At 39.3% G+C, this 22,562-nt stretch overlaps 1 protein-coding gene across 1 annotated transcript in view; it reads left to right on the top strand.

Moving 5' to 3' along the window:
- FBN1 (fibrillin 1) overlaps positions 1–22,562 on the top strand; it is a 264,477-nt gene that overhangs the window by 43,190 nt on the left and 198,725 nt on the right. Inside the window, exons 5-6 of the mRNA XM_025295542.3 lie at positions 6,345–6,440; positions 9,777–9,872. Of these exons, the coding sequence (XP_025151327.3) occupies positions 6,345–6,440; positions 9,777–9,872 (192 nt within the window). The remainder of the gene's footprint in view (positions 1–6,344; positions 6,441–9,776; positions 9,873–22,562) is intronic.

Below are 22,562 nucleotides of genomic sequence, written 5' to 3'. Positions count from 1 at the left end.
GTTTTGTTTTGACATACCTTAGTGAAGTTGCTCTACTGATTGGTGTGTCTTTAGGCACCACAGAATATGCACTTAAAATGTCATTGCCTCTCCCAATGAAAATCATTTTTGTCCTGCAGTGGTTCTGGCTGCCCCTATGGGCTGTTTTCTCAGGTTTCGAGTCCAGAAGTTAGTCTAGCTGTTTGTCTTGTACTTTTCCAAGAGCTTAAATTAAAATCATATGTTACCATACAGATGCTTATTTGCAAATGGCTCCCAGTGTTCTTTCTGCCCCTTGTGCCTGCCAAGATAATGGAAGAATTTTAGGATCATTCCCAACCTAATGCATCCCAAAGAAAACCATTACCTGAGGTGTGTAGACCTAGCCCTGCATCTCTGCTGTTCCAGTAGTGTGTTCACTTTGCTCTCTTTGGGCTGATTGTTCTTAAGAATTAACTTGTGCCGGGCTATAATCTAAAGAAAGTTTCTTCTGCTCTTTCTGATGCCTGGCAAATGGAGGGCATTCCATAAATATTTGTTGAATGACTGAAATGACTGACCTCTACTGGAACATATAAAATTCGTTTGGGACTCTATATGGATAAGGGTTAATGGCAACATTTTCCTTAGTTCTAGGATGTTGAACCTTACTTGAAACCCTTTGAGGCTTTCCACCCATCTTGGAGGGGAAGTTCTCCTTGGAGCTAAATGCATGTGGCAGCCACAGACCTGTGCACAGGCATTTGAACTCCCCTAGTACTTTTAGTTTCTGGTAAAGTCTTAACGCTGATTGAGTTTAGGAATATATTCTAACTTGAGGTGTTAGAGCATCCTATGAGTTCAAAAGGAGCCCTTATTTTTCATTTGGCTTTTTCTAGAGAAATAGAACTTGGTCTCCTAATTGCCACATATCTGGAATTTTTTGTCACATTAGAGTAAATTTAGAATTTGCATCAATGGCAGGACTCAATCACAAATAAAACCAGTTTGTGTACTCTCTAAACTATAGTGAAACTTTGTATCTCGTTCCTTTATTTCCCACAGAAATCCTGAATGAGTGCTCCTTCCATTAAGGAAATACTTTTTCTCCTAAAGGTCTAAGACTCACAAAGAATGCAAATTTGGTAAACATGTTTGTGGCAAAGCAGGTGATTAAAATCCTATTATCAATGGACATGAATTTGAGCAAACTCCAAGAGATAGTGGAGGGCAGGGGAGCCTGACGTGCTTACTACAGTCCAGGGGGTGGCCAAGAATAAGACATGACTTAGCAACTGAGTAACAACAGCAGTCGGTTGCTGAGCTTGCTTCTCTGGCCTAAGGATACATGGTTCACTGGTTTATTTGGATCATTGGACTAACCGTGCCTTATTGTTTCACAAGTCTGATCAAGGGCTTTTATTTTTTAAAGGAGAAAGAATATTTTATGCTGGAAAAAGTTTACCTGAAAGATAGGGTAGAAAAAACGTATAAGAACGTATCAGGGAGGTTTTTATTATATTCCATTTAAATATAAACTTATCATTCTTTCCAGAAAGAAGAACTCATTCTGTTTTTCAATTTAAAAACTCGTGTAAAGTCACTGTTTAAACTACTGTTCGCTTTTTTATCTCAAAGTAGCTAAATGGCTTTGTTGCTCATGTGGGAATGGAAATTAGCTCTTGGCATGAACCACTTTAATTGAAATCAGTTTGTGGGTTGAGTTCCTTTGCTGCTTGACAGATGACATCATTTCCTGTGCTTTTCCCAATCCTCACTGTTTTGCTAAGATAGGATGAAGCTAAGTTTAACTTCAGATTTGAAAGCAACTTACACCTTTTCCTGACCTACTTAGAATATTATCCAAGTTTTTCACCAAATCATTTCTTTTGTATACTTGTAAATAGTTTTTTAGTTTGAAAACGCATTTTGGCCAAGACATTTTAATAGAACTGTAGGAGCCTAAAATAACTGTTTTAATCAGTTTCCTGGGTTGGTTGATTTCTATAACAATGTTCTGACAGAGAAGTTATTTCTGCTTTTATATATGGGGAAACAAAGATAAAAATATTTTTAATAGCAACCCACTCAGAGCTATGTAAGTGCTTAGGACGCGATGGGCAACTTCACAGTTTCTGTGTTTGAGTATAGCCTGTGGTGTCGTTATCATGGAGCACAAGTTAAATAAACAGAAATTAATTTGGCAGAGTTTTATACAGCACCTACAAGCAGGCAGGGAATGCTCTGAGCACTTATGGAGATATAATTAATAATCATGATGCTTCCCACTCCCCACCCTGTGATGCTTGATGTTTTTAAACAAATGGGCTACAGATAGGAGAAATAATTTAAAAATAGGTTTGGTTATAGAACATACCTTTCTGAAGAGAAGTATAAAGTACTCTGGAGTCAGAAGAAAGAGAGTTCATATCTAGTGGGGAAGGGAAGAGAAAATAGAAGTCAGAAAAGATCAAAGGAAAGAAGAGACATTTGCCATGAATCTTGGAGACAGGATTTCAGGATTTGGTAAGAACATTGTGTAAGTTGTATGTTGGAGGTTGAGAGTTCAGGGCAAAGACAAAGAGATGGGTGAAAGAGGAGATTCCATGAAGAGACTAGCACGTAGTACCAGGTATTGGGTACAGCACTTTGTAGGTACTCGGAAATATTTGTTGAGTGAATGAATGACTGATAAAGAAGCCTGGGAACAAATTGTTGTTGTTATTCTTCAGTTGCCCAGTCATGTCTGACTCTTTGCAACATCATGGAATGCAGCTTGCCAGGCCTCCCTGTCCTTCACCATTTCTTGGAGTTTGCCCAAGTTCATGTTCTTTGCATCAGCGATGCTATCCAGCCATCTCATCATCTGATGCCCTCTTTTCTTTCTCTCCTCAATCATTCCCAGCATCAGGGACTTTTCCAATGAGTCATCTGTTCACATCAGATGACCAAAATACTGGAGCTTCAGTTTCAACATTAGTCCTTCCAATGAATATTCAGGGTTGATCTCTCTTAAGATTGACTGGTTTGATATCCTTGCTGTCCGTGGGACTTTCAGGAGTCTTCTCCAGCATTGCAGTTCGAAGGCATCAATTCTTTGGTGTTTTGTCTTCTTTATGGTCCAGCTCTCATAACAGTACACGACCACTGGGAAGACCATAGCCTTGACTATATGGACCTTTGTTGGCAAAGTGATGTCTCTGCTTTTCAGCACACTGTCTAGGTTTGTCGTTGTTTTCCTGCCAAGAAGCAATCATCCTGATTTCACCACTGCAGTCACCGTCCTCAGTGATTTTGGAGGCCAAGAAGAGGAAATCTGTCACTACTTCCACCTTTTCCCCTTCTATTTGTCATGCAGTAAGGGGGCCGAAGAATTGATGCTTTTGAACTGTGGTGTTGGAGAAGACTCTTGAGAGTCCCTCGGACTGCAAGGAGATCCAACCAGTCCATTCTAAGGGCGATTAGTCCTGGGTGTTCTTTGGAAGGACTGATGCTAAAGCTGAAACTCTAATACTTTGGCCACCTCATGCGAAGAGTTGACTCATTGGAAAAGACTCTGATGCTGGGAGGGATTGGGGGCAGGAGGAGAATGGGACAACAGAGGATGAGATGGCTGGATGGCATCACCGACTCTATGGACATGAGTTTGAGTGAACTCCGGGAGTTGGTGATGGACAGGGAGGCCTGGCGTGCTGTGATTCATGGGGTCGCAAAGGGTCGGACATGACTGAGCGACTGAACTGAACTGAACTAAGGGGGCCAGATGCCATGATCTTAGTTTTTTTAATATTTAGTCTTAAGCTGGCTCTTTCACTTTCCTTCACCCTCATCAAGAGGCTCTTTAGTTCCTCTTCACTTTCTGCCATTAGAGTGGCATCATCCTCATATCTGAGGTTGTTATTTCTCCCGCCTATCTTGATTCCATCTTGTAACTCATCCAGTCTAGCGTTTCTTATGATGTGCTCAGCATATAGGTTAAACAAACAGGGTGACAACAGACAGCTCTGTCACACTTATTTCTTGATCTTGAACCCGTCAGTTGTTCTATACAGGGTTCTAACTGTTGCTTCTTGACCCACATACAGGCTTCACAGGAGACAGGTAGGTGGTCTGGTATTCCCATCTCTCTAAGAGCTTTCCACAGTTTGTCATGATCCACACAATCAAAGGCTTTAGCATAGTCAATGAAACAGAGAGAGATGTTTTTCTGAAATCCCCTTGCTTTCTCTATAATCCAGCGAATGTTGGTAATTTGATCTCTAGTTCTTCTTCCTTTCCTAAACCCAGCTTGGACTTTTGGAAGTTCTTGGTTTGCATCATGCTGAAGCCTCGCATGCTAGATTTTAAGCATGACCTTTCTAGCATGGGAGATGAGTACAACTGTCTGGTGGTTAGCACATTCTTTGGTAGTACCCTTCTTGGGGATTGGGATGAGGGTTGACCTTTTCCAGTCCTGTGGCCTCTGCTGGGTCTTCCAGATTTGCTGACATAATGAATGCAAAACCTTGATGACATCATCGTTTAGAGATTTGAATAGTTCTGCTGGAATTTCATCACATCCATTAGCTTTATTAACAGCAGTGCTTCCTAAGGTCCACTTGACTTTGCATTCCAGAATATCTGACTGGATGACTAACCTCACTGTCATAGTAATCTGGTTCATTAAGATCTTTTTTAATATAGTTCTTCCTTGAATTGTTTCCATCTCTTCTTGATCTCTTCAGCATCTACTAGGTCTCTACCATTTTTATCCTTTATTGTGCCCATTTTTTGGATGGGATGGTCCCTTGATGTTTCCAATTTTCCTGAAGAGATCTCTAGTCTTTCCCCTTTAGCTGTTTTCTTCTGTTATTAAGGCATTTTTCATTGAAGAAGGCCTTCTTGTCTCTTCTAGCTGTTTTTTTGGAACTCTGCATTTAATTGGAACATATTAGGGGTAGGCAAAGGAGCCCTGAAAGACCCATACGACCATCCAGAAGAGGGCCTTAAGTGCTGAGATGGAGGGGGTTCTTGGTACAATAGAGATGGGCGCCTTTGATGGTGTTTTAGGATGTACATGACATGTTGTTGAAAAGGTGCATCACTCTCAACTTACCTCTTTGGTACTCTTGAGGGCATAGGGCGTACTGGGTTCTAGCACCTTCCTTTTCCTGTTGTGGTGCTGAGAGCTGTGTAGCTCTTTATAAAAATAGCCCTTTCTCCTGAAATCAGCAGCCTCTTTGTGATACTGAACTGAGCATCCTAGCAGAGTGTACTGAAGAAGCAGGCTGCTGGGAGGAGCCTCCTCTCTGCTCCTGGGAGAAGATGGAGGCCCAGTGCTCCACAAAGGCTAAGCATAAGAGCAAGCCTAAGCAGCTGATTTCTGCTCTTACACAGAAAAAGGGGTTCTCTTCTCTTTATGTGAAATTATTGAGGCTTTTTCTCCAGGAATTTACTCTCACAAGACAGAGTAAGCCAAATTTCCATGCCCAATCCTGGCCTCCTTGTATAGGGATGTGTCAACAATGATGAATGATTAATTCAATCAGGCCTTTAGTCTTCTCCAAGTAAGGTAGTTGATTGTTTCTAGAGGACTAAGGAACAGCCTGGGATTTGGAAAGTGTTTGAATTCCTGAAACAGGGACATCCTCGGCACTGAAGGAGTCAAGGGCATATGCTCTGCTGTCATTGTCCCTCCCGAGCGTCTTTCCCTCTGGCCAACTCGAGCATCTCATTGTCTCAGTCTAAGTCAGCCTGCTGCCTGGGGCCTTCCTGCCTTGGGTGTTGAAGCGCTCACACTTCTGTAAGAGACAATGTGATAAAGAGTGGATTTACGACACTGCAGGTCTTAGGTGGTTTAAGGTGACAGTTTAAACAAGGTGCTCTTTCTGAGCCAAGTCCAGCTATCTTCATTATCATGTAGTCTTGTTATTAAGTGCCCTTGTAGGTCTTTTTTCCCTTCTTTCTGCTGCCTCCTAAATTTAACACCTTTCTTGGAAATTGTCACTCTGAATGTCTTCTGCCCACCCACCTGGGACTCCGCAACTTTTAACAAGAAAAATATTGCTATTGTAATCTTGCCTTGTCTGGTCCCTCAAGGTGCTATTTTCTTGGTGTAAATTACAGAAATGGCATTGAATGGTAAGTTCTGCTAAATTAGGGAAGTCATTGAGCATTCTTAAAGTCAGTATGAAAGATACAGTTACATTGAACTGTAAATGATTTTATGCACACAAAATATGACATGTTTAGCATTGTCAATTAGGTTATTTCTGCATAAATATATGATTATTGATAAACCATTTTATTTTCTCTTCAGATCACTACAAATCAACTTCTGTGAACTGTTGAGATCTATGTACTTAAGTTGCAGAAATAAATCAGTCCTTTCTTTCTTTCTTTTCAAGTCCAACATTGTAACATTCGCTGTATGAATGGAGGTAGCTGCAGTGATGATCATTGTCTGTGCCAGAAAGGATACATAGGGACTCACTGTGGACAACGTAAGTAAACTGTGTAGATGTTAACCTACATTAACAAAAAGAATACAGAGATAAGTGATGGTGGCTTTTCTTTGACTACCTAGGATATGGCATTTTTACAGGTGCCCAGTAAGTCTTACAGGTGAACAGATCACTTCCCCACCACACAGAATATCAAATCTCTGATTAGAACCTTGGAACTGGGTTATTTGATTCATTTTTCTTTCATTTACCTTCATCACCCCGCTTACCTCGTTTCTGATTGGCAGTCACCACCCAAGGTGCAAAATTGTTGTTCATTCCACATATATGTCCTGCATTTGATTGCCCAACATCTCCCCCTGGATTTTCGAGAAGCATCCTCAATAAGGTATTTCAAAACTCAACCTCGTTTTTCTCCCCAAACACGTTCTTTTTCTTGATTAATGGTGTCTGCGTCTCTCTAGTTCCCTAGTCTGGACTCTGCTGTTATAACACTTCTCACGCTGCTGGCCAGTGTGTTGGTTTAGGCATAAACACTGTTTATTGTGTGACTACTGTGTATCAGTCCCAGTGCTTTGCAGAGATGAAAATTCCTTTAAAGAACTTATTTTTGACTATACTAAGAATACCCTGAAGAAAATTTGAAAAGCTTAAATATATAAAAAGTAAAAATTTCTACAATCCCACCTTTCCACATGTTATCTTCTAGTCTTTTAATGTATATTTGGTACATGAGCTCTCACTGTATGCCTAATTTTTCATATAACTTTTTTACTTAATATTTTATTAGAAGTTAGTTCCATTTTATTGAATGTTTTAAAAATATGTTTTAATGGTTGCATAATAGTCTGTTGTATAGAGGTTTTACTGTTTATTTATTGCATCCTTAATGATGAACATTTATTCATGTTGTCTCCAATTTTTGCCCATGTGTATGTATTTGCTATGATGAATGATGCTATGATAAGTAAACCAAAGTTTATTTAATACCCTCCTGACTGTCTGTACACTGTGATATAAGTAAGAATGGGGGTTAAATCTTTGACAGCCCCCAGCAATAGTATGGAGGGAGAAGAGGTAGGACAGCTTCCCTACCTGGGAGACCCTTTAGCTGAGTGTCAAGGGGTGGGTAGGAGCTCTTTTGTCACATGTTGGAAGGTGGGCCTTTTAGGCAGCTGGCTCAGCATAAGCCAAAGCCTAAAACATGACTAGCATAGGATGCCAGGCTTTGGTATTGCTAGGACTTAAGTGCTGAGGGGAGTGATGGGAAGGGAGCTAAGGTTGGAATAGAAGTCATGGGCCAGGTTTGGAGAGCCTTTATGCTTCTCCAAACATGTTCTCATCCAGAATAGAATCATGCAGTCATGCAGGGGAGGGAAGTGAGAAAACAGTAACCAACCACATTCATCTATTGAGCTATTTACTCTGTTTACCATACGCTCAGACACATTCAGACTCTTTACATGTATTAACTCATTTGATATAACAACAGCACTTACAAGAAGAGGCCTTTATTATTAATACCTACATGAAATGAAGATGCTGGGGTACAGGGACTTCAGTGACTTGCCTAAAGCTATACAGGGAGTAATCAGCAGAGTTGGGATTTGAACCCATGCAGTCTAACTTCATAGTCCAGGCTTTTAATGCTGTGAAATGCTGGCCTTATATACTTCACTCACAGCAGTTTGCAATGAGGAAGATCTCTGTGGCCACACTGTGGGGGTTGAACTTGAGAGAGAAGGAACAGGAAGCAGGAAGACTAGTACTAAGGCTGTGGCTCCAGAGATGGTGGGATGGGGGTGGATTTAAAGGCATTTTCAGAAATGGTATCAGAAGGAGCCACTGTCATCCTCCTGTTCCTTATACACCTGGAGGGACAGAGCCCAGTGTACAACAGGCACTCAGGTAACACCTGTAGATTTCGAAAATCTTTCCTAGACTTAAGTTTCCTAATCTGTAAACGGGGAGGGTCGGCTCAGGCAATCTCAAAATTTCTTTTCTGCTTAAAATCTCTTAATTATTACCTGACTATAAATTAAGAAGCGAATTAGAGCAGTGGACATACATAAACCTCTCTAATTTTGTGATGATAAATGGACTACTGCCTTGACTTGTGGCTGTAAGGGGTTGTCTCGGTCCAAGTACACTGATCCCAATGGATGTCGAGATAGAATTAGATGCACAAGAGATTTATTAGGGAAAAGCCTAACCTTCAGACTATGATGCAGATCACACCCCTGTGCAAGGAGAGAGGGAAGGAAAGACTATCACAATTGTGCAAAAGAAGCCTCAGACTGTAGTGCAACCTCCAAGAAAGCTTTGGTCAGGCTGATAGGGAGTCCAGAATCAAGACTGCCCATCACAATAGCTTCATAATGGGCAAAAATGTACAGTCTCCATGACGCTTAGTTGCTGAGTGGTCCCCACCAGGTTGTTGGCATGAACATAGTAGCAGATCAGCCAACTAAGCTCCTCACAGTAGGTTTTCTTGGAAGGAGATCTGAGTAGCTCAACTGCATGACTGCCATAGGGTATAGGAAAAGTGTACGGGGAATATATGAAGAGGGAATTAATGTAAATGCAAGTGTTAGGGAAGCCTCTTGGAGGAGTGAGGTTTGAGCTGGGCTTTGAAGGGTGGGTGGGACTGGCAAATTTGGCAGGGACAGCCTACCACCTGTGGATAAAGATGCCTAGGAAGAGGCTATGCTTGAGTGAGTTGCAGGAAGTTGTACAGAGAAGAGTTATTCAGGGAATGAGCTTTCAAGTCTTATTTTAATGTCTTTCTTGACAAGTAAAATGTCCCTCCCTCAAGGATCTCTGGACTTATCTTACTAGTATTTTCCAGAGATTCTCTTGTAACACTCATTTGGATCTTCATTATGGTACATAAATTACTGAGTGTCAGTATTTGTGTTTTGTCGTTGGCAGTTAATAGTAGTGTTTTGTCGTTGGCAGTGTGATTTAACATGCTGCATTTTTGTAAAGATGGCCAGTGTTTTCCCTCATGAAAACTGTCTGGAAATGAAACATAAATCATAAGCAAAAGAATCAGCTTGTAAAATGCAGTTCTCATCAGGGTTGTCTCTTATAAACCACCATTGTAGATACAGAACTGCAAAGCATTGCTCAGATATTTTCCAGAATGAAACTGCCAACATTAACACAGGTATATACTCACCTATTCCAGGTAGTTTTACCTGAGTTGACTGAGGGATATCCAGGAAACTGGAACAGTACAATAAATGTTTAAAACAAATACCACAGGGACTATTTAGATTTTTTTTATTGTCGTCCTTTCAGGGAACAGTCAGTGTTACTTTATTAGCATCTACTCAGGTGAAGTTTCTCAGCTTCTCTCTCCTTATTTTACAGCCGTCTGTGAAAGTGGCTGTCTTAACGGAGGCAGGTGCGTGGCCCCCAATCGATGTGCGTGCACTTACGGCTTTACTGGACCCCAGTGTGAAAGAGGTAATTTTTTAAAATGTATCGGCGTAAAGATGTTCTGGTGGCTAAAGCGATGATTGATTTCAGCAAGCATTTGGCTTCTTGCAGCTGCTTTGTGAATTTTGCTGAGCATTGATGAGGTTTCTGAATTGTCATTGGGAAGGTTCCTAGGATGATACGACAGTGGCCCCAAGCCTCTGCATGTTGTTCAGTAATTCTTGTCAGTGGCCTGCAGGACTCAATAGTGAGCCTATGCATAAGTACCAGTTGGCATCAAGATTAAAAGAAGAAAATTTTCCATAGAGTAAGGATTGAGCTCATTATTATCCTAGTAAGTTAGGGAAGTGGCTCCAAACAAAACAACTGTGTGGAAATGGGAAACATCCAGAATGAAACAAAAATTACACCTAAAGATCTCTTGGGACCTATTGGCTATAGTGGCATACAAGCTTAGCATTCAAAGTTCACTAGAAATATTAATTGCCGAGAAACTGTGCTTTCACAGCTGTGATTTATTCAGTACTCATTGTGGCTCATTGACGTTGTGTATAGTCATCCTCACTTTGCTGTGTGAGATGATCAAGGCTCTGGGTGGTCAAGGAAGCTGCCTAAGGACACACACACACATAATAAGCAGCTTTAATTTGAATGTGGCTTTTCTGTTTTCAAGTATACTGCTGCTCTTAATTGAACAAGATTTCTACCTGCTTTGCCTACCTATCCATGCAAACATGACATTGAGATATATGTAGATGTGCAATCCCCTGGCTTTTGCTTTGTTGATCATCTTTCTCTACCTTGATAGGCATGGTATCGTCATTCCTAGTTTTATAGTGAAGGTTGAGGAGATTCATTTCATACCAAATGGCAAAAATACTCTTGAAAAATACCCTATGAAAAATATTCATGAACATTTTTAACTGCAATCATCACTTTTCTCCAAAGTTGCATAAAGATCATTTTATTCTAAGATGGAAAGTGAAGATTCAGTTGCAAGTGTTGACTATATGTTATTTAAAAACAAAGAGTAGAGGGTGGTATGTGATAAATTGTTTTCTATTTCCATTTTTACGAGTTTGTCTAAATTCAGTTCTTTGCTGATGAAGTAGCAATTCCTGTTTTAGCAAGTAACTCTACTATTCCTGGATAAATTATATTGAATTTCTGTTCACAAGGCCACCACATGGTCTAGATATATGAGACACTGTGAACTCTTGGCCTTTCCATTGTACTTGGCATCATTTTGGAGTCCCTCTTTAAAACTGCTTCTTTTTTACAGTTTGATGTATTTTTATTGACTTGGAGCTAATGTATAGCTAACAGTCTCAAGAGTAACAAAGACAACTGTTTTGATTAGGTAGTATCATTCTGTGGCCTTATTATTTTACTCAGTGACAATGATATAGGATTTAAATTGTTGAGATTAAAACTTCTTAACATGTAACTTGAGCAATGTGTGAAAATAATTCGACAAGTGAAAAAAGTGGACTTAATTTGTTTTAGAAAAATCACTGATAGAATGAAGTTACAGGGCATTTGACCTCTAGGAATTTATGGCAAAGAATACTGATACCCATAGTTATAGATATTGAGAACACAGTCTAAAACTATTTGACCAACTACAGTTATTTCTTTGACCAAGATTAAGCAATGATGTGAATGGATTAAGTTGCTAAACTAGTCATGAAAACTGGCATATTTACTTAGGGATATCTCCAAATTTTGGCATGTCTTTAACTGCTCTCCTCCATGATAAAGGTATCCTAAAATTTGCACTTAGGTATAAATATATGTTGGCCCCAAAGAAACTTCACAGTGGTCATCTAAATCAAATTGACCCTTGAATGGCAGATTTTCAGGCATTTGTGGTTGTGGAGAATGGGGAGGAAAAGGTTCTTTTTAATCATTGCTGTTGTTGTTCAGTAGCTCAGTCATGTCTGACACTTTGCGACCCCATGGACTGTAGCATGCCAGGCCTCCCTGTCCTTCACCATTTCCTGGAGACTGCTCAAACTCATGTCCATTGAGTTGGTGATGCCATCTAACCATCTCATCCTCTGTTGTCTTCTTCTCCTCCTGCCTTCAGTCTTGCCTGGAATCAGGGTCTTTTCTAATGAGTCAACTCTTTACATCAGGTGGCCAAAATATTGGAGCTTCAGTTTCAGCATCAATCCTTCCAATGAATATTCAGGACTGATTTCCTTTAGGATTGACTTGTTTGATCTCCTTGCAGTCCAAGGGACTTTCAAGAGTCTTCTCCAAAACCACAGTTCAAAAGCACCAGTTCTTTGGTGCTCAGCCTTCTTTATGGTCCAATTCTCACATCCATACATGACTACTGGAAAAACCATAGCTTTGACCAGATGGACCTTTGTTAGCAAAGTAACATCTCTGCTTTTTAATATGCTATCTAGGTTGGTCATAGCTTTTCTTCCAAGGAGCAAGTGTCTTTTAATTTCATGGCTGCAATTACCATTTGCAGTGATTTTGGAGCCCAATAAAATAAAGTCTCTCACTGTTTCCATTGTTTCCCCATCTATTTGCCATGAAGTGGTGGTACCAGATGCCATGATCCTAGTTTTCTGAGTGTTGAGTTTGAAGCCAACTTTTTCACTCTCCTCTTCACCTTCATCAAGATGCTCATTACCCTTTGCCTGTTTCACCTGAGGATAGTCTCAAACCTTCAAAGGGCGAAGGGAAATATGAGTGTAATTTCCCTTACCACATGGGAGAGGGGGGTTTCTTTGATTCCAGGATTATATTTCCATTTATAGTCTTCGCTGTTTTCTGTTGTTATGGAAGTTGTCTACTTACCTCTCTAAAGAATTAGAGGCAATGTATCCTTTTATTCAAATGAATGCTTGTGATTTCAAGAGTGATTAATGGAAATTTCAGACTGAGTCAGCACAAATCCATCCTGAAGCCTAGGAAAGTATTCACTGTTACTTCAGATGGTGGGTCAGTATACTTGTTAAGTTGTGTAACTACTTAGGCTAGTTCCATTAAGTTTTCATTGGAATATGGCTCTTTACTTTTAAAAATGAACTTCCAGAAAGTCTTTACTGATTTACTTTCCTTCTTCCTGGAGACTGAGCCCAGGTCTGCTTCTGCATTCTCCCTGAGCACACTCTCCACACCTCTTTTGATAGCAGTTACACGACCGAGTGTCTTCACTTTCACTTTTCATTCATGCATTGGAGAAGGAAATGGCAACCCACTCCAGTGTTCTTGCCTGGAGGATCCCAGGGACGGGGGAGCCTGGTGGGCTGCCGTCTATGGGGTCACACAGAGTCGGACACGACTGAAGCGACTCAGCAGCAGCAGCAGCACCACCACCACATTGTATTGAAATAGCTCATTTCCACATCCCACTCTCCCACTAGATTATAAGTTCTTCAGCAGCAGCTGTGGTTTCATCATCTCTTAGATTTCCAAACCAAACTCAATGCCTGATGCAGTGTATGGCCAGTAAATGTTGAACTGAAATTATTTTGAAGCACCAGAAAACCACCTGGAGATATGATTATCAGATAGTGTGCAAGTATCCCCTGAAAGGAATTGCTTCTTGCCTACTTGTGGTCAATCCTATTATTTTTCATTGGTTTCATTTTAAGCAGAGCTAACAGTGCTGATGCCTAATTGAATTTGGCCCTATCTTTCAGAAGTTTGGTCTTTCAGGGTCAAATGACTGTCATTTTTAAGTTGGGAAAGATGCAGAAAAGAAGATATGTTTTGACCTAAGCCAGGTGGCAATAAACAAATAATGTCTTATCATGATGTAATACACAGGGAAGGCAACATTTCTAATGTCAGTTACAAGCACGTCTCAGGATAAGCATCTTCGTTCTGGGAGAGCTTGGAACTTTATCTGCAACTACTTCAGAGAGTTGAAGATAACCCTTCGACTTATATTGAAGATATATTCGCTATCTAGATGTAGAATATTTTTGAGGGGTGATACTGGCAGGATTTAGATCACTTTAAGTCAGTAAGTGAATCTTAAGAATTCATGAACATACTGTTTTGGTTTGTAATGGAGACAAGCAGCGGATCCATGCTTGGATTACAAATCATAACATTCATTCAACCAATGCAGTCAGACTATGAAGCAAAATTTGTCTCACTTGTAGCTTTAAGCCAGTAAAGTGAATATTTTTTATAAGAAATTTTTTGCCAATCAGTCCGACTGGGCAGGTGACAATGATACTCTTGCCTGTTTACATTCAAAGGAAGAAAAGTAGAGGCCTGTGACTTGTTTGGCCTGTAATGTTCAAATTTTAAAAACTGAATTAGAGTAGCTTTATTTATAGTCTCCAGTTTGCCACAGTCCCCACCACTCCCAGGATGTCATCCATCCTGCTCACTTTGTTCATTTAGCTTACCTTTAGCCCCTGTGGGCATTTGAGTTTGCCACCTTGTACTATATTCTATTTCAAAGGTTGCATCTCTTTGTGTTTTCTTTCACACCCCGAGTTTCTTTCATTATTCTTCCTCTTATATATTTTTTTCTGTAAATTCAGATATATGATTTTCCTGATTGCCCCTCTGCCTCATTCTTGCCCTCTCTCTGCTTGGGTCTTGAGCCACTAATAAAACTTATCCTTGCCTAAGCTCAGTGGTACGATATGTTCACGTTTGTTATTAGAATACTGAAATGAGGTCAGTGCCTGTTTTGGCAATGACAACATAAGCTGGTTGTGTATTGCCATAGTTACTGCCAACAGGACTGTTGGAATCACACTTTCTCTTGCCCTCTTGTCTCAGAATGCAGGCTATTTAAAATCTTGCTAAATGCTCTTCTAGTAAATCCAGTAAATCAAGTAAGTGGATGAGACTTCTCAAGGTAATGAAAAAAGAGAGAAGAATGTTGGAGATAGACCTGAACTTGGAGATGGGGAGGGGTTAATGATGAACAAGCCCACGGAAGAAGAGAACAAAACATAGACGCTGAGAAAACCCGAAGAGAGCCAGGAGAAACAACAGAGCGCTGAGCACGCGAGGAGGACTTCAAGAAACAGAATAGACTGTTCAAGTCTAACACTTGACTATGGCAACAACCTTATGAGAAAAGGCCTAAGACGAGTCCCATTTTCTAGAGGAGCAAACAGAGGCAAAGGGAGGTCAAAGAGCTTGCCCAAGGTCTGATAGCTTGTAAGTGATACAGTCAAAAGCTAAACCCAGTTAAGTCTGGCTCATAAGCCTATGTACATAACCACTGTGCCATGTGTGGGTTTTACTTGGGAAGAGGTCATTAGTAAGCACAGAAAATTTTCTGAGAAATTATAAGTAGAAATCTAGAATTAAGAGTTTTAGCGTGAAAGTTATAGATTAGGTGGAGGAAAAAGCCCTTCAAGAAATTTGGCTAGGTAGGTAGTTTTCCTCTCTGGAGGGAGAGTTGAGCTAAGTTGCTTTTAAATCATTTTAAAAGCCAAGAGAAAGGAATCTTGAGTATTGCTTGGGTGTGTGTAATGCAGGGTTTGGGGCTATTTCTCTGTTTGATTGATTTTGATGTTTTAAATATAATAATCCATTCTTGGAGAGAAGATGATTCCTGTCTGTTTGCAGTACATAGAAATTGACTCCAAATGACTGAACCAACATTCTTAAATATAGACATAGAAAATGAATATTGTCATTTAGTGTAGTTACCATGGAAGGTTATATAGTTTTCCTACAGTATTACAAATGTTTAAGCCATATTCGGAAACTCTTTTTTGGAATTACCTTTACAGAGTCAGCAGTTCATTCAAATGAGTATGTGACCATTTCTTTTTTCTCCTTTATGAGACTCATTTTAGTTTTTAGCCTAAAAGAGTGTCAGCTCTAGTGACGACAGTCAATAGTTAAACATATTAGATATTTGGTGTCAAAAATTGATTAAAAAGCAGTGAAAAGAATTACCTTGCATGATTCTTAAAGCATATGGAATTAGATCAATATTTTAATGTCAGACTTTATGTGAGCCAGAGTGTGAAGCCTTTTGGAAGCATAAATTCTAATAATAAGAAGTTTTCTTTCATTACTCCATCTGGAGGTCTTCATTATGTACTGTCTGAATGTAAGCATGGACAAGAATTCTTCAAAATCCTGAATCATTTGTTCAATGCTAATTTCCTACCCAAGTCCAAACTGTGAAGACAGTACTTGGATTTTTGCCAAATCAAGAAGGTCTGTTGGCTGTTCTGCTGGCTAATAGTAGAAAATGTATACTAATTTTACTGAGCCACTAGCCTTAAGAAAAAGGAACAGTGGAGGTCAAATATAGAGTAGAATAAGAATGAAAGAATGGCAGTACTTCATAGTCCATCAGAGAAGCATGGCAGTGGAAGGTGAACTAAGTCTGGGCATCCTCCTTGCTCTTTTGAGGGATTCTAGATTTAGTGGAGCCAGAAAAGGCATTTAGTTTTTGTTCTTCTCCAGTAGTTGAAGAATAGAATGGAGGATAGGTAGGTTGGTGGTAATTCTCCTTCATTCTCTTATGCACGGTTGATATATGAGAAACTGTTATTTTCATAACTTAGTTTCTCTGATGATTCACAAATGATTTTGCATGGGGATCTTTTTTAATGCTTCACTGAACAAAATTCAAAAAACTATCCTGAAAGTAGTTGATTAGCCTTTATTTGTTAAGCCAGAAAAGTAGTGTCTTCAATGTGTCTATAGAATGGGAAAGACTAACATATAGTGATCCAAATACATAATAACCAAGTGGTTCATTTCAGAAGCATTTGCCTCTTTAAAAGAAAGTAGAATCATGATCTCAGAGGGTTGTCTAGATAGCATCATGGAATCAAGACCCGATTTTCTTGTGCTTTTTTTCACCGAAGTTTTTCTAGAAGGTATTGATGAAATGTTAATTCTTTTCCACTCCCACCCCACCCCCAACCTCATTTGGAAGTAAGTTTTACAGAGCTGCATTTATGATACTAATTTTACATAATTTTACACTTTGAGTCAGTTCAGTCGCTCAATTGTGTCCAACTCTTTGCAACACCATGAACTGCAGCATGCCAGGCTTCTCTGTCCATCACCAACTCCCAGAGCATGTCCATCGACTTGCTGATGCCATCCAAACATCTCATCCTCTGTCACCCCTTCTCCCCCTGCTTTCAATCTTGCCCGGCATCAGGGTCTTTTCCAATAAGTCAGTTCTTATTCCAATAAGTCAGAGCAAAGTAATGTCTTTGCTTTTTAATATGCTATCTAGGTTTGTTATAACTTTTCTTCCAAGGAGCAAGCGTCTTTTAATTTCATGGCTGCAGTCACCATCTGCAGTGATTTTGGAGCCCAAGAAAATAAAGTCTGTCATGGTTTCCATCACTTCCCCATTTATTTGCCATGAAGTGATGGGACTGGATGCCATGATCTTAGTTTTTCGAATGTTGAGTTTCAAGCCAGCTTTTTCACTCTCTTCTTTCACTTTCATCAAGAGACTCTTCAGTACCTCTTCACTTTCTGTCATAAGGGTGATGTCATCTGCATATTTGAGGTTATTGATATTTCTCCTGGCAGTCTTGATTCCAGCTTGTGCTTCATCCAGCCTGGCATTTCACATAATGTCCTATGTATATAAGTTAAATAAGCACAGTGACAATATACAGCCTTGATGTACTCCTTTCCCAATTTGGAACTAGTCCATTGAATTTTACACTTTAGGTGGCTATTATTAAAGTTCCCAGAGTATATGCTATAGACTGATTCCTATTCTCAAAGTGTCTTTGGAGATCAGAGCTCTGTGAACTCTGCTTGTTTTCTTTTCTCTATAAAGGTAACAAGAAGACCTCTGCAAGCCTAGCTTTTGGTATTTAGTCTTAATGGAAAGTAAATACTAATGTGTAGATAGCAGAGGCAGAATGCATTTAATGTTACTATGCATCTGAAGTGGTATTGCAATATTTGGCAGTTGGTGGCTCACTGAATAAACTTGATTTTCCTAGAATAGTTTCAGGAAATACATCTGTTGACATAGATATTCAGTTTCCATGGTTTAGGAATTGTGTGCATATAGGAAGCACATGCTACCATACCATGCACACACTTGGGATGACCTACAGGACTGGTGGGGTGCAATCATAAAGCAGTTTAATTTTTGTTTCCCATGCACCATCCTTTTCAGTCCACTTAGTGGTTAGTTTTCTCCTTGCTGAGGTTGAAATCTTTTGGTCCTTTTCAGGCTTTATCCCTGGTGGGTCTCTCACATGAGCAAGGGCATCTATGTTATTCTTTTTTTAAAAAAAATTTATTAAAGTATATTTGATTTATAATGTGTTAATTTCATCTGCACAGCAGTGTGACTGAGTTACACACACACAGAGTGAAAGTTCTTTTCCATTATGGTTTGTCACAGGATGTTTGAATATAGTTCCCCGGGCTAGGTAGGACCTTGTTTATCCCTACTATATATAATAGTTTGCTTCTGCTAATCCCAAACTCCTATTCCTTCCCTCCCTTATCCCCCTTTCCCTTGGCAACCACCAGTCTGAGTCTGTTTTTCGTTCATAGCTATGTTGATGTATTTTGTATTTTAGATTCCACATATGCCCTCTCTGTTCTGAACCTAGAGCATCCACTGGTACCTCCAGCCATTTGAGGCCTCTTTGCTGCTCCAGGCAATCCCTTTGAGAAAGATCTAAGCTCACTCCACATCAGCTTTCTCCTCCACTGGCCCACAGCTAGTTATTAGGAAACATTCATGCACTTTTTTTTTTCCACAATAAATTGCCAGAGTCAAACTAACTTTGGCATGGTAACAGCCTCTCCTGTGAACCATGTCCGAGTATCTGGCCAGCCAGTTTCCAGGCATTAGACAGTTCGTGGTCCACAGTGTCCTCCAACTTGTTGTGGATGCATATCATACATCATGCAGTCTGTGCAGTCTCCTGTGAAGCGAGTTTTTATCAGTTAATAGCCACATTTAATATTTGGACCACTTTTCTGTTTTTGGATGCTCAAAATACTAGAGCAGCACTGACTAATAGAAATATAATGCAAGCCATATGTATAATTTTAACTTTTCTAGTAGCCACCTGAAAAAGTAAAGGCAAATGGGTAAAATTAATTTAAATATTTTAATTAGCCCAATATATCCAACATTTTATTTTAATAGGTACTCAGTATTAAAAATTATGAAATATCTAGTATTCTTTTTTCCATACTAAATCTTTGAACTCTAATATATATATTATGCCACATCTTAGTTGAGGTCAGCTAATAGCCACATGTGACTCAGTTCAGTTCAGTCGCTCAGTTGTGTCCGACTCTTTGTGACCCCATGAACCGCAGCATGCCAGGCCTCCCTGTCCAGAACTCCTGGAGTTCTGTCCTTTGATTCAGTGATGCCATCCAACCATCTCATCCTCTGTCGTCCCCTTCTCCTCCTGCCCTCAATCTTTCCCAGCATCAGGGTCTTTTCAAATGAGTCAGCTCTTTGCATCAGGTGGCCAAAGTATTGGAGTTTCAGCTTCAACATCAGTCCTTCCAATGAACACCCAGGGCTGATCTCCTTCAGGATGGACTGGTTGCATCTCCTTGCAGTCCAAGGGACTCTCAAGAGTCTTCTCCAACACCACAGTTCAAAAGCATCAATTCTTCAGCGCTCAACTTTTTTTATAGTCCAACTCTCACATCCATACATGACCACTGGAAAAACCATAGCCTTGACTAGACGGACCTTTGTAGCCAAAGTAATGTCTCTGCTTTTTAATATGCTGTCTCTATTATGTCTCCAGTTTTCTTTCTTCCTGCTGCTGTTTTTCAACTTTTAAGAAAGCAGCATCTTAGAGAATCACAGCCTGGGTTGATGTATAAAAGTAAACCAATTAAAAAAAAAAGAGTTAGAGACCTCAGATCAGAGTCCAATTTTTCAGTGGAGTTTTGTTCAAATATAAGTGATAAATGAAATGTCTTGTAGTCATGTCAATTAGATATAACAGTGATAAGAAATATTTCATAAATGTTCAGCCCTTAGCTAGGTACTGCAATGGAATCAGAAGGGAAGTATATGGCTCTTGTCATCAGGGACTTAAAATAATTTTTTGGAAAGATAGAAATGCAGAAAGAGTTAAAAAATCAAGCAGAGCAAAGATGTAATTAGACAGAGTAGATGAGGGAAAGTGCTACAGATGAAGGGAAGAGATAGTACAAAGATGCAGAGGCTGGAAGTGACCAGGGGAAAAGGGAAGAAACCGTCACCCTTAGGAGATCCCTGTTATGCCAGATTTTCAGTGTTTGGAGACCACCTAGGAGAGAAGAGGAGGGGGCATGATGTCAATTAGCTTAACTCCAAAGAAGGAAAGGTCTATTTCAAATCTCTCTGTGGTACCTTTCTATTCTGCTGAACTGTGCTTCTGCACAATTTCTATATGAGGCATGGTATTGGGGTTTTAAAATATTCTCCTTTGTATATATAAACTAGTGGGTGGACTGGTCTATTTCTGAAACTGTTTTAGCTTAATCCTATGAATAGCAGTCTGGAGACCCTACCACTTTTACATGCTCAATTGAGAGTCCTTGAAAATACTTTGTGTTTATGTTCCCTGGTAGTGATGGCCTCTAGAGAGTCTGTGCTGTTTTTGGTTTATAAGTGTATATTGAACAAATATATGGGACTTTGTGGTCCAGATGATGTGCCAAAGTACTTTTCATAGAACATTAGTCCCATGGAGGTTCCACGAAGTGAAGTTTTCATGGTCAGTAGGCTATTGGAAATTCATATACTATGTCCTCGTTTTGAAGAAACACTGGATGTGTTAGCATTAGCTCTTGGAAGACCTGCGAGAAGGGAACTATTTTTACTTAGTTTAACCCAGCACTTTCAAATTGATTAATTTTAGAATTAATTTAATTTATAAATTAAATGTGACACATGGAGTTTGGTTCTGAAATGTTCTAAAGTATGATGATGAATGGAGAAAGAAGATGTGGTATAGAAATAAAATAGAATATTAGCCATAAAAGAATGAAATTCTGCCATTTGCAACAGCATGGCTGGACCTCAAGATTATCATATTAAGTGATGTAATTCAGAGAAAGACAAATACTGTATGTTATCATTTATATGTGAAATGTAAAAAACCAAATGAATATAACAAAACAGAAGCAGATGCACAGATACAGAGAACAAAAGAGAGGTTACAAGTGGGAGAGGGAAGTGGGGAGGGACAAGGTAGAACAGAGGATTAAGAGATACATACTACAATGTATAAAACAGATATATATTGTACAGCACAGGGAAATATAGCCTTTCTTTTATAGTGACTTTAAATGGAGTATAATCTGTAAAAATACTGAATCACTATGTTGAACACTTGAAACTAATATGATATTGTAAGTCAGCTATGCTTCAGTTAAAAAAAAGTACAGTATGACTTAGGCAAAGTGAATGCTCCCATTAAATAGTGATAAATTCCTTGTTCTGAAAATTTGATGCGGTTGGCTTTCATGTCATCTGGTTCTCTTCAATCTTTGGGGGTACTGCGTACCAGAATTAGCAGTATCAGATATTCTTGGAGCTAGAACTTCCTTTTATAGATTGGTTAAATTCTTTTCTTTCAAAGCCAGGATTAAGACATATTGCTTCCCCAGTTCTTTCCTGACCATAGGGACCTCCACTACCAACCCCCATCAGTTTCATTGCAACTTTGCTGACATCACCACTTCTGTCTGCCTGGACCCTAGTCACATTTCCCTTTGATGGTTAATGCATGTATTAAACTTGTGGTGTGTGTCATGCACTTTAAGCCAAATCAGCCATTTGAATATTTTTACTCCTCTAATTCATTCTTGTTTTTCTTGCATTTTATTACATTTTAAAATAATTGAGTGACCTAGTCCTTGTCTTGGGGATATATACTGATGGATTTTAATGCTGTTTACTAAGAGGCAAGGAATGAATATTCATCTTGTCAAAAAAATTTTTTTCCATGTCATTTATTGATTCTTGTCTTGAAATACTTACATCAGCATAAACATATCTATAATCCTATTTCATGGCTTTTAAGAAGCCTTATAAGCAAGTTATGATATTTTAAGTTTTCTTAAAAATATTTTCAGGCTTCCCTGGTGGCTCAGTGGTACAGAATCTGCCTGCTGTTGTAGGACATGCAGGTTCAGTCCCTGGGTCAGGAAGATCTCCTAAAGAAGGCAATGGCAACCCACGCCAGTACTCTTGCCTGGGAAACCCCATGGATAGAGGAGCCTAGTGGGCTACATCCATGGGTTGCAAAAGAGTCAGACACGACTTAGTGACTAAACAACAACAAAAAAATATTTCTTAACTAAATGAAACATAAATGACTTTAACCTAAAATACATGTATATGCAGAAATATGAATATATGTAAATATATATATTCAGTATTTTCTATAAAAATTAAATTCAGCCTACAGACTCCAGAATTTGGGAATTACAAAATTTGCTAATCTAGTTTGAGTTTGGGGCTGCTAATATGCTAATTTATATATAATTTTCCAGCCAGATATGATCCCTCCCATAGACCAAAGAGCAAAAACTATATCTGATTCTTCTTCCTGCCTCATTGAGTACCAGGCTCACTGCTATGAAGAGGTTAGGTGTTGATTTACTTAATTTAACTGTGGGATATCAAGACTGACGAGAGAGAATATTTAAATGTGAAATATATTTTAATACAATTTTATACCTGTTGAATACAACATTTTTAAAAAATGCTCTGAAAACTGCTCTGAAAACAGTACC

The sequence above is a fragment of the Bubalus bubalis genome, chromosome 11 (genome assembly GCF_019923935.1).
Source record: "Bubalus bubalis isolate 160015118507 breed Murrah chromosome 11, NDDB_SH_1, whole genome shotgun sequence".
Lineage (NCBI taxonomy): Eukaryota > Metazoa > Chordata > Mammalia > Artiodactyla > Bovidae > Bubalus > Bubalus bubalis.
This window is presented reverse-complemented; position numbering and strand designations above follow the sequence as displayed.